At 54.7% G+C, this 11,223-nt stretch overlaps 1 protein-coding gene across 1 annotated transcript; it reads left to right on the top strand.

Moving 5' to 3' along the window:
• Nucleotides 1-9,204: 9,204 nt before the first annotated feature.
• QC764_120900 (uncharacterized protein) lies at nucleotides 9,205-10,561 on the top strand (the record flags this gene model as incomplete). The annotated part of the gene is made up of 2 exons (XM_062943351.1): nucleotides 9,205-9,792; nucleotides 9,869-10,561. The coding sequence occupies 2 exons, from the start codon at nucleotides 9,205-9,207 to the stop codon at nucleotides 10,559-10,561; spliced, it is 1,281 nt and encodes a 426-aa protein (XP_062806439.1).
• Between the last annotated feature and the right edge of the window lie 662 nt (nucleotides 10,562-11,223).

Here is an 11,223-nt window from a genome sequence, read left to right as displayed (position 1 = left end):
GACGATTTTGCAAGATTGCTGATCACTCTCTCCCTTCACTGGCCAGGCATCAGATGAGACGGGGGTGCAAGACCCAAGGCGAGGGAACAGACCCTCGGGACGTCCCCCCCCCTGCTGCCGCTGCCTGTTCCCAATTTGAGAAGGGGATTCGCGGGGGGTACCAGATACCACTACTGTAGATGCAGGGCTAGGATTCTTCTCAGATGCTCTGCTTGTTTTGGTCACCCCAAGTTTTCGTCAGTTCATGATGTCTTGTGCAGTGTGCAGCAAAGCGAGACCTCATATATGGTTATGCCCGAAGACACGCCCGAACCCGAAACTGGGCGCTTCTTCTCCCTCACATGGACACAGTCCACATCGGAAAGAGGTTGGATTGTCGCTGTCAGGATTACCATCCGGAGATCATCCCCCGCTCTCATCCTGAATCAACAAACATCCCATCAGGCCTGACGAGACGATGGGACCGGTGAGCCGGGATTGAAACGCAAAAGGCTATCACTTTGGCCAAACATATTCCCGCACAAACCCAGTTCAATACACATTCCCAGCACTCAATTAAATCTTGACGGTGAACGTATGCAGCCCATAGCGGAGGATGGTGCGAAATGCACGCCCACGGCCGCGGCTGAAGTTGCTCCCCCTGGTTGAGCACACCGCCCAACTGCGCTGATGCTTGTCGGCTTGGATAAGCCGTAACCGAGCTCAGTAGCACCGAAGTGCAGAACCGAAGCGGAAGGAGTGTACCAAGGTTGTGACCATGTATGTTCAGATATCGCTCCCTCAACATCGCGACACCTTTGTACCGCAGAGGCGGTGCTGGAAAGCCTGTCATGACGACGAACCGACGCACAACAAAAGCAAAACTTCGCAGCAACGGGCATCACAAGCGAGGCGGGTGTGACCAGAAGATCTCGGACCTCTCCCCGCATGCAGCTTGTGTGCGCGAGCTATATGACTTTCGCAGTACCTTTGCGTGCACCCTCTTACGCATTTCAAGATAGCTGCGCAGTAATAGCTCATCCTCCCACCACGGTTGTCCAATGGGGGGGCCGGAAACCCCGTGTCATTGATGGCATGCAGCGAACCGAACATGTGTACAAGTGAGAATGGTAATATGGAAGCAACTCGTCCATCGCGGAGTGGTGGGGTGGCAGGGAGTCCTGCCTCAGTTTCCCCCCCGCGCACCAAGAGTTATGCTTGGCCTCATCCCATGGTAGGCACGATGTCGGATTGGCTTGCTGTGGCCCCTGATGGTTCCACGTCCTTGGAAATGGGAAGCTGAGGCTAGAAAGAACGTGATCGAGGACCAGCCAATAGGTTGAGCAACTTCCACTGTACCGTACTCGAGCAAGCCATCGCCGTGCAGTTGCGGTCAGAATGGTGCAAGGGTATGGGCTCAGGTGGGCCTATCAGAGACCAGGTCCGGAAGAAGGCCAGCGGGATGAGCCTAAAAGAGGAGCGGGCGGCACGCGAATCCCCATGCCGCAGTCACTCGATCCATCCGATCCTTGGCTCCACCGGCCACCGATCACCGAGGCTCGAGGCTGTCCCAGACTGCTCCGTGCGTTGTGTATGCTTGCCAAGAGGGTCCTTCTGGAGGGGAGAATAGATGTGTATGATTCCCGGGACGGATTGCCAATAGCGGTTGTCCGTTCGTCTCTGGTGGAGGGCCGGGGGGAAATCGTCTGGTTGACACATCTCTTGATGCGGTTTCTGACGGTTTGCCCACCCGTCCCGTCGTGTTACAAGGCCCATCGGCTTTTCTGGGTTGGCACAGGACCCGACGCGGGACTGCAACGCACGGGCGACCCTCGCACACCCGCTCGTTAGCGTGACATCCGGCGAGGAGCTCCACCCGCACGGTTGGCACCGCCCTGATGATGAATCGGTCGAATCAGACTGCAAGGCTCCTGGGCCATGAGGGCAGCACAAACACCGTTCACCAAGCCCTGCCAGCCTGCCGGCTCACCCTCCCCAGGGCGGGCTGCAGCGACAGCACCGGAACAAAGTCGGGCTCGGTTGCTGGACACAAGTGCCGGTCGTTGACAAGTTGACGGTCTAACAAGTATGACCAGTTCGTTGTATATGGCGCTCGATTCTATCGTTTCCCGTGTCAAGCCGTCTTACCACACCAGCATCATCTTCCACCATCACCTTTGGCCCGGGAGGGTGTGATGCAGTGGGGTCGAGGTTCAGAATCGCGGCGATGCTACGTGACGACTCCCACCTCATCATCGAGTTCGTCCGTCCCTTCGCACCCTCAGTGGGTATATGTGAGAAGCTGTAGGCCTGGATCTAACTGCACGTCGACAGAAGCAGAAAAGCCTTCTGGCTCTTCTCACTCGTCCACGGTGAAGGCGGACGAGAGGGGCAATCGGTCCATTAGAGCAGTGCTCCGCGATCGGGAATGCTGGCTCAAAGAGGGGGCAAGGATGCTATGCGAGGGCTCTCTCATGTTAGCACAATACTAGCGCATGGCTATACCTGCAACTGTCGTCCGTCATCAGCGGACAGCGGACACAAAGGCCGATGCGCGACCCACAACTCACCAACAACATAACAGGCGGCAGGCCGGGAAAATGCAATGGCAGAGCCGTGAGGTTGTGACTTTTGTAAGCTGTGAGCTGGAGTCCAGCGGACAGGCCCGAGAGTGATTCAGCACTCCAGTGGGGCGGGCTTCGCTAGTCTCCGACTTGGATTGCCGCCAACTCAACCCACTGTCCTGGACGCTGGGACGGGAACGTCCAATAGATCTCCAGCACGAACCCTGCCGACACGTTTCCGGATCGATGGACGTTTTTTTCTCGAAGCTGGGGAGCAACAGCTCCTCACGCGTCATCAGAACCGGCCCTTGTGTTCTCCCATCTCCCTTGCTGCTCGCCGAGGACTTTCTCAAGACAGTCCAATCCATTACAACAGCAAACCACCATCACCCTCACCACCACCATCAATATCACACCCTCCGTCTTTTGCCAGCCGGAGGAACACCGCACCCTTGCCACTGGCCCGTCCCATTGTTACATGCATGTTATTTGTTTCCCACCCCACCCACGGCAATTCGGGTGCCTGGGATATGACCCTGTATCTGTCCTGCTCATCAGCAGCGTGATCGCTTCTCGTTTTCTTGTTGTTGCCTCCACACACGACGCTTACTTTGCCAACAGCATGCCATTCGCAGAAAAATCTTGGAGCCATCCCTGCTGCATGGATGATACCACGCACACTAACTTAGCGTAGCTGTGGGCTAGTCCGTGTGAGCGTTTTGCCATGGCAAAGGTTTTTTTTTGCTCTTGGGGCGGCAGGCACAGGGCCCCCTCATAGCGCTCGTGTTCCATGGTAAGATCTGATCAAGAAGCGGGACACGGCGGCGGCAAAGTCGCGTATTGGAGCTGCAGAGGCGGTCGGCCCGGTTCGCTTAAAGATCCACGGCGACAGTGACACACTGAGCGGGAGTTTTTAATCAGCAGTGCTTGGCCCGGCCGGAAGCTGCGGAGGGGTCAGTTGATGTCTGGGTGGGAGAGTGAGAGAAGGGGAGGGGGTGGATGGCTAAGTCCGTGAGACAGCGTGGCTCAAGACAGTGACAGACCAAGAGACAGCCAGCCAGATGGCGATGGCGCGGCGGAGGTATTGTCGACGCTCGATGCTGCTGCTTCCCGCTCGTACTGGTCCCTGTTCGAGACCGCTGCTTCGCAAGATCGATCATGCGAGTCAGAGCGTGAGATGCAGAGGAATGAAATGCAGTGTTGCCTACTCTCCTGCCTGCCTCCGTCTCTTGTGTTCCCATCCCCCGCCCTCCATGAGCACTTTCCGTTCTGGGCGTGCTCTTAGCCTGTGCTGTTCTGTGATTGGTGCAATGCAGGGTCATAGCTTTCGGAGGGGCAAACGAAGGAGGTGGGCCCTGACGTGCAAGTGAGAGCAGGAGCTGAGGGTGTGTGATCAGCTGCCATTTTTTGGCCAAAACTGAACTGAAGAACTTTAGCCAAACCCGGGCCACTTTTGCCAGCTGCACTGGCCACCTCTGAACTACCTGCTAAGGGCCTGGATATTTCACTGAAATACGTGAGACTATGCCTGACTATACGAATCATTTGTAGTATTAATTATATTACCAATACTAGATGCACTGAGCAAAAGCTTATAAAGCCTATGGGCTTATAGCTTATAATAGCTTATTATAGCCTATAGTAGCCTATATATAGTAGCTTATAGTAAATCATAGTGGCTTATAGTAGCTTACAGTGCTGAAAAGATTTAAAAAGTAGGCATTTAGTTGGCTCTTAAAACTTTCAAAGCAGAGGTACTCTTTTAAAAGATTGCAGAATCTTTCTAATAGTTTTTTTTTTTTTTAATTAATTAACGTAGAAATATAAGCTCGTGCTTATTTAACTAATCATTTTAATAGTGAAAAAATTCAGTTGCCGCTAATCGCACAGTTAAATATTAGCTGTTTGTGTAAGTGTAGTGACCGCCGATGACACCCTAACCGAAGCTAATTATCAACCAACCTGCTTGAATACTTTTTCTCCGCTGCAAACACTTTTGGTCGTCGATAGTACTCGACGGAGGGCCCGAAATCTGCGAGGCCCGCTCGCCTCCGTCACTCAAATATTCCTGCCGTTCTGCCGTGCTGCCATCGAGCTGCCGACACCCAACCAACTCCCAATCGGCGCTCATGCACCTCGACCAATCTGGATGCCCTGACTGTCCACATCCAGCCTTATCCCGTGCGATATGAAAAGGGTCGAACGGCGAATCCCCTCCGAGAGCAGCTTGGTATCAACGCTGGGTGTTTTCTGCAGCCGGATGTAAGGCAGCTCGTCTTTTCTGCAAATGGTTCCTTTCAGTCTCACGTAAGTTTTACACATAGCTGGCAACCTCGTGATGCTGGTGGTTCGATTATTCAGACACTCCCAGCATCTTCTTCCATACCGTCCCGCCCAGCCGTCTTCTTACACGCAGAGTAGGCAAAACTCGGGCATGGTTTCGTTGTTTCACCAAACGAAGAGAGACAGGATATTTTGACTGATATCATGGCCGGATCTCATGTGCCGCAAACTACTCAAGCTACATGCCGTCCTTGGCGGTTCGGCTGGTCAAGCCTCCTGGGTCCTTCTGCCCAGCAAACTTTTTCGCATTGTCCGGCACCGTCTTTGTTTCTAACATGACTGCAGCTGACGGGCCGGTCCACACTCCGACCCTGCGGATAACACCAGATGATCTGTTCTGCCGACTGGGGTCCATGATACCTCATGGTAGGTACCGTACCGCCAGGTCTGAAGACAACGTGTCTGTGATAGGTTTTAGCCATCAACGTATTACAAATACCTCAGCTGAGTTCGTAGTACGTACCATCCCCTCCCGGGTACAGTCCCCTGCCAAAGGTTTGTGAGCCATCCTGCCCGTTTTCCTCTCCTCGGAATTAAATCAGTTCCACGCGCTATGGAAATGTAACCTTGGAGCTAGATCATGTAAATTTCGAGCTCTTGGACCGGTCATCTGCGGTCGATTAAGAAACACAAACACCGTTCGGGCTTCTTCTGAATACCCACCGAATTCCGTGCTGGGCCCAGGCCTCAAACTGACGAGACACTGATAGGTTATCCATCTCTCTTGGCAAGCCTGTTGTGACTTGTCAACGGCTCGGGATCAGATGGCGTATCTGCCACGCCTCTAGATGTTTGACATGTTACCCAGTGCACTGCCTCAGCACGATGTGATCAGCCTGGTACCGGTGGAATGGGCTCCATGCCACCGGGAAGGCCGCCGCCGAGTATGGGGTACGCCTGTCAGTTTTGGCGCAATGCCTATTGGCCCAGACCAAAGCACATGAATGCCTCTCGAAAAGGAGGGACGAGGAAGGGAAACCCGGCGAGCTGCTGCTGCAGGTTGCGGCTGGCTCCCCCAGATGAGAGAGATCCAGTCGTTCCACTGCTTGGAAATACTGTCAGCCCATATATCTCTCGAATTCTTACCACTGGCCCCCAACCCCCAAGGAGATTATTTGTGTAGCTCAGGCATCCTTATATGTGGCACAATCAGTTGAAACTCGGAGCTTCTCGAAGCACGGCACAGCATGTAAGATATGAGAGCAAGCAAAGCGCCCGGGGTGCTCGCCATGTCATCGAGGGGCGAGGCAGGTACCGAAACGAATATCCCGGCAATGTGACCACGTATGACAAGATCTCGAGGCAACAACAATGGTTAGAAGAACATAGTCACCATATAGTGTAGGTAGAAACCAGTGTGATGGAAGAGACACACGACGACACTAAAATGTTCCACCAGTGGGGGGGAGGAAAAGGTCTGTTGCTGGGCTCCCAGATCCTGCGGCCCAGCTGCGACCAGTGCGACCGGCCGCCCGGGCGGGTTCTTTTGAGCAAGGAAGGACGATTGGCTGCGGGAACGTGTGGCATCATCAACGACGCAACGCGAAGACAGATGGGGCAGATGGGGCAGATGGAGCTAGGGTTTTTCTTGGGGCTCTTGGGAACACTGGAGGTTGTGCCAATCAACCGCCTGTCCAGGGACCCGACGGCCCGCGCCTGCTCCCAAACAGGAGTCGCACCCATGCTCCACCCGCTGGTCGCTCCGAGCCACCAGCTCCGTTGCTGGGACCAGTGATGCGCGAATCTTCCAGGGTCCCTTGAAGGCACCACAGCGGCCAACCCTGGGAAGCCCACTTCCGACTGGCACCTTCCCTTGAAGCCACCCCCAGCGCCGAGGGCACGCCCCAGGCTGAGGTGGCTGTTCACACGGTTCACACTGTGCGCGATACGGTACCTACCTACCTAAAAATTCCCATTCTCCATCTTCTGGAGAGAGCGAACACACCCTGACGCCCTGACGCCCTGACGCCCCCCCGCGCTGCCTGGTGCTGATGGAGCCATGCCATGGAGCGATGGAGCCTGTGACCCAAGTTCCAACAGCAAGCTGCGGCACCGATCCGTCATAAGCCGGTGCTGGGCCCTTCCCTCCTCACCACCTCCACGTTCCCGCTCAGCCCGTTTTTTTTCGGCCTCGCATTTCTTGCAAACCCTTCCAGGTTCCGCGCAGCTGGAGACGGGCGTGACCGAATCTGTCTGTTGGTCAGAGGTTGGCGCTAGTAGCCAGGTCGGATGCTGCTGCTCCATCGATCAGATCGCCCTTTGCTGTCTTCTCTCTCACCTTTTCTGTCTCCTGTTTCTTGCAGACACCAGGCAACAAACAGTCGCGACCGACACGCAGGACAGACAGACACCATACCACTCAGCTAACGTCTAACAGCCTTTTGACTTTGGCGCTCCGTCGACTGCAATCTTCAGCCGCCGGACCTAAAGAGGTACAGTGACACTCCCTTCCGCGCCGGCCCATGCCGAACCCATTTGCGGTGCATCGCAAACATGCGCAGTCGAATGGGGTCACTGACACAACTATGGTAGACCTCGAAGCCCGCTCTTTTTCCTTTCTGGACCTGGTCTGCTTTTTTCTCTTTTCGCAAACATCAGTCGACACCACAGCCAGGGCAAGACGGCCAACAGTCGCACACGCAACAACCGCATCATCGAAGCAGCCAATCTTCTGCTGCGGCAAACACCACCATTTCCATCATCTTTGTCCTCCCCCTTCCCGTTCTGCCCCGCGCTGGGCCGTGCCGTACCGTGCAGGTACTGTTTCTGTACCCCCTCCGTCGCCCAAGAGACGCCTTTGTCCTTTGTTGCTGTTCGAGGTACGTACTTGACTCTCGTTCTCTTCTTTGGCTTATTGTCCCCCACGGCATCTCGACTCGGGCTGCCTTCAAGTGCCCATGACCTGATCCAAGCGAGCGCAGCTAGCCTGGGGAATCGGCCGTCGTCAGAAGTGGACGGATATGTCTTGTGGGGGGGGGGGCGGTCAGGCAAGGAGGAACGGCAAGGTCCATCCTTCTTTTCCTCGCATTGTGTCGTGCGCTCCAGCAGTTGGGGTTGCTGCACTGGGCCAAACTACTACCACTGTACACAAGGCCAACGGCAGATTTGTTTTTCTGAGTCCGGTTTTCCATTTTTACCATCCAATGCCACAGCTTTTGGGTGGATGTGTCTGCACAGCAGTTGGCCGTGCGCAGCAACATTATCTCACATCACACAACGGGCACACACACCCCAGGGCCAATCTGACATCCTCCCTCCATCCTCTTTACATACGCCATGAGCACATAGACACACACACACACACACACACACACACACACACACACGCTCTCTTTCCCTCTCTCTCTCTCTCTCTCTCTCTCTCTCTCTCTCACACACACACACACACACTCACTCACTCACTCACCCGCACCTTGTTTCCTCTCTTGCGTCTCATCCCCATACTTTCTTTACAGCCGCTCCTCCCCCTCCCTTCTAGACTCCCCCCTTGTCCCAAACGGTCCTCCTGCAATTCCTTACTGGACCCAAAGTGCCTCTTACCCCTGCTAGTCGTCAGCCAACACTTACCTTCGGTCCACTGCTGCCCGCTGAGGTGCAGGGAGCAAAAATGCTAAATGTGTCGGTTGATGCGCTGGGAAGGTGCTTGATTCGCTACGACAGCACTTGGGAGGGGGGCTCCTCTATTTTCACTCTGGGGGTTGCCGGTTTCGTAACAAAGTCGCTTGCATTTCCCCTGTACCGAGTACATACATGTACCTCGTTTTTTTCCTTTCAGCCCAGCCGGTTCTTCCCACCCGCTTCGAATCCAAACTAACTCTGGGACCCAGCAGACCCAGACCTCTAACAACAAGGGAGCTCCCGCCCATTTGAAAAAAAAGGGCTCGTTCCAAAGTCTCCGTTGCGGCACGACATACATACACCCGCCTTTTACCACCTTTTCCTGGTCCGTTAGGACCATCCCTCCCTCACCCCCTCGCACAAACCCTTTGACGGGTTTAAATTCCACATTTCCTCCCGCTTTCGCCGCGCCTGACCCTTTTCTTCTCACTTGCAACGTGCTGCCAGACCCAGGATCTATCACGTCCCCCGTCGCCAAACCAGTGGAAAGGTTTCTAAGCCTGAGCTTCAAGGCTCCTGAGATAGCCCTTGTATCGCTGTGCACAGTTCAAGAGTTCCATAAGGTGACGGACGCAGCTTAAGAGTTCGGGGCTGGAAAAGGTCAGCGTTGCTACTATCAGTCGGATTGTGGAGGATCCGGCAGCATTTGGCTTCTGACCTTGCCACTCGGGAAGCAAAGTAGCCCCTTGGAACATACGACATGGCCGACAATCACAGAAGGGCGTACCCGCCGCCGCGAGAGGGTCCAGAGAGCTCGCATTATCCACCGCCCCCAGAGGAAGACGAAGATAGGAGGAGGCTCCCGCCAGTTGGGGGGAGCGGCATGAGCTTGCCGTCAATCTCTTCTTATCCACCACCACCAGCTTCGTACCCGCCGTCTGACCCACGCTATCAGGATCGAGGGTATTCTGCAGACCCGCGATATCATGATTCAAGGAGTTGGCCCGCAGACCCTCAAACACCTGGTGGATATCCTCCGCCACCTCCGGACTCACGATACCCGCCCTTGCCGTCGGTGAACGCGCCGCCACGGCGTTATGATGATCGGCCGCCATACGACGACAGGAGGCCGTATGACGATCACAGACCATACAATGACCCTTACTACGGGCCGCCTCCACACGCGTCCAGGCCCCCCAGTTACCCACCCCCTGGATCTGATCCATACTACAGGTACCCGCCGGGAACTCCGTATCCCTATGGGGCTCCTCAACAGGCACCGCCTCAGCAGCAAGCTGCACCGAGGCAAAGGACATCGATTGCGTGCCGCTATTGTCGAAAGAGAAAGGTAACAAGGGACACATGTCACGCATAATCAGATGGAATCAGGACGGGAGTTGCTAACTTTGGTTTCAAATAATCAGATTCGCTGCAGTGGTTACCAGAACACGCAAAATGGAAAGTGCACCAATTGCGACAAGCTTCGAATCGACTGCGTATTCCAGCCGGTATCTTCTAATTCCTCAGCCGCCTTCGTTCCAGTTCAGGCGCTCCCGGGAGGAGTGCCTCCCGGAACACCCCTCTTCGGAGCGTGGGGACAGCCTCTCGGTTCAACGGGCTCACAGGGACCACCTCCGCAACGGCCTTACCCGCAACACCCCCCGTCTGACTACCCGCCACCTTTGAATTCGCCCACAGCTGCGTATCCTCCATACGACGACCGGGAAGGCAGTCGCCGACGAAGCCGCCCACCCGAAGACGATCCGAGTTTGCGACCTGGCCCTCCCAACTACCCGCCTGACGACGATCCGCGACGACGCTCTCCCGCTTCAAACCACAGCAACGGCACTCCCCCGACGGGCTATCACCAGTATCAACACGGCGTCTACGACCAGGACAGGACCCCAACTCCTCAAAAGCCGAGTCCCAGCGGTCCCGGTGCTCCTCCGATGCACCCTCAGCAGCCGCCGCCTCTGGTGGCTCATTCACCGCCTTCTGGTGCCTCCACCAACCCAATGAGTCTCGGACACCTTATCAGCACGGATGAGCGTGAACGAGGCGGTCCTAACGCCGGGATCGATCGCGACATGCTTGGGAGACTGGGTCGGAGATCCTAACATATATATGATTTTTCCGCCACGACAAAGCGAGGACCGGCAATTGCATGTCTTATATATACCCAGTAACCTTTCGCCAAATGTCTAGCGCTGAAGTGGAATATGTAATTTTCGGAACGGCATAGCTCATTTATACCTGCCTTTTTCCAGCACCGGCGGGAAATGGAACAAAGATTGGTTTTTCTTGGTTTTTTTCCCCTTCTGTCTATATTTGAGGGTGGAAAGGGAGGAGGGGAGATTTGGATTTGCCTCACGGCAGCGAGTATGCCTTTTTTTTTCCTTTTTTTTTTTTCTTTTTTTACGTTGTCTTTTCCGTATGTACGGAAATTTCTTGGTTTCGGCACATGGAGGAGGGGTCGGGTGGGTGGTATTCTGAAGTTTCTGTCTACCTTGCAGCAACCAATCACGAAATTGGCAATTTTGCTTCATATGTTGCTTTTCTATTTTCAAACATTCCGGTGTCTCTGTCTGCATATTGTATCTTTTCTATCTATCTATCTATTTATCTCTCTGGTTTCGGCGGGTTGGGGGTGGTATTCTGTGCTTCTTCAAGTAATTGGGAAGGTTTTTGTCTGCTGGTTTGCTTGTCATCACTCTGGACATTTTAGATTGATTTTGTGCTGGTTGGTTTGGGTGGTCTTGTGATTTTTTTTTTGAAGTTA

This window comes from Podospora pseudoanserina, chromosome 1, assembly GCF_035222485.1.
Source record: "Podospora pseudoanserina strain CBS 124.78 chromosome 1, whole genome shotgun sequence".
Classification (NCBI taxonomy): domain Eukaryota; kingdom Fungi; phylum Ascomycota; class Sordariomycetes; order Sordariales; family Podosporaceae; genus Podospora; species Podospora pseudoanserina.
This window is presented reverse-complemented; position numbering and strand designations above follow the sequence as displayed.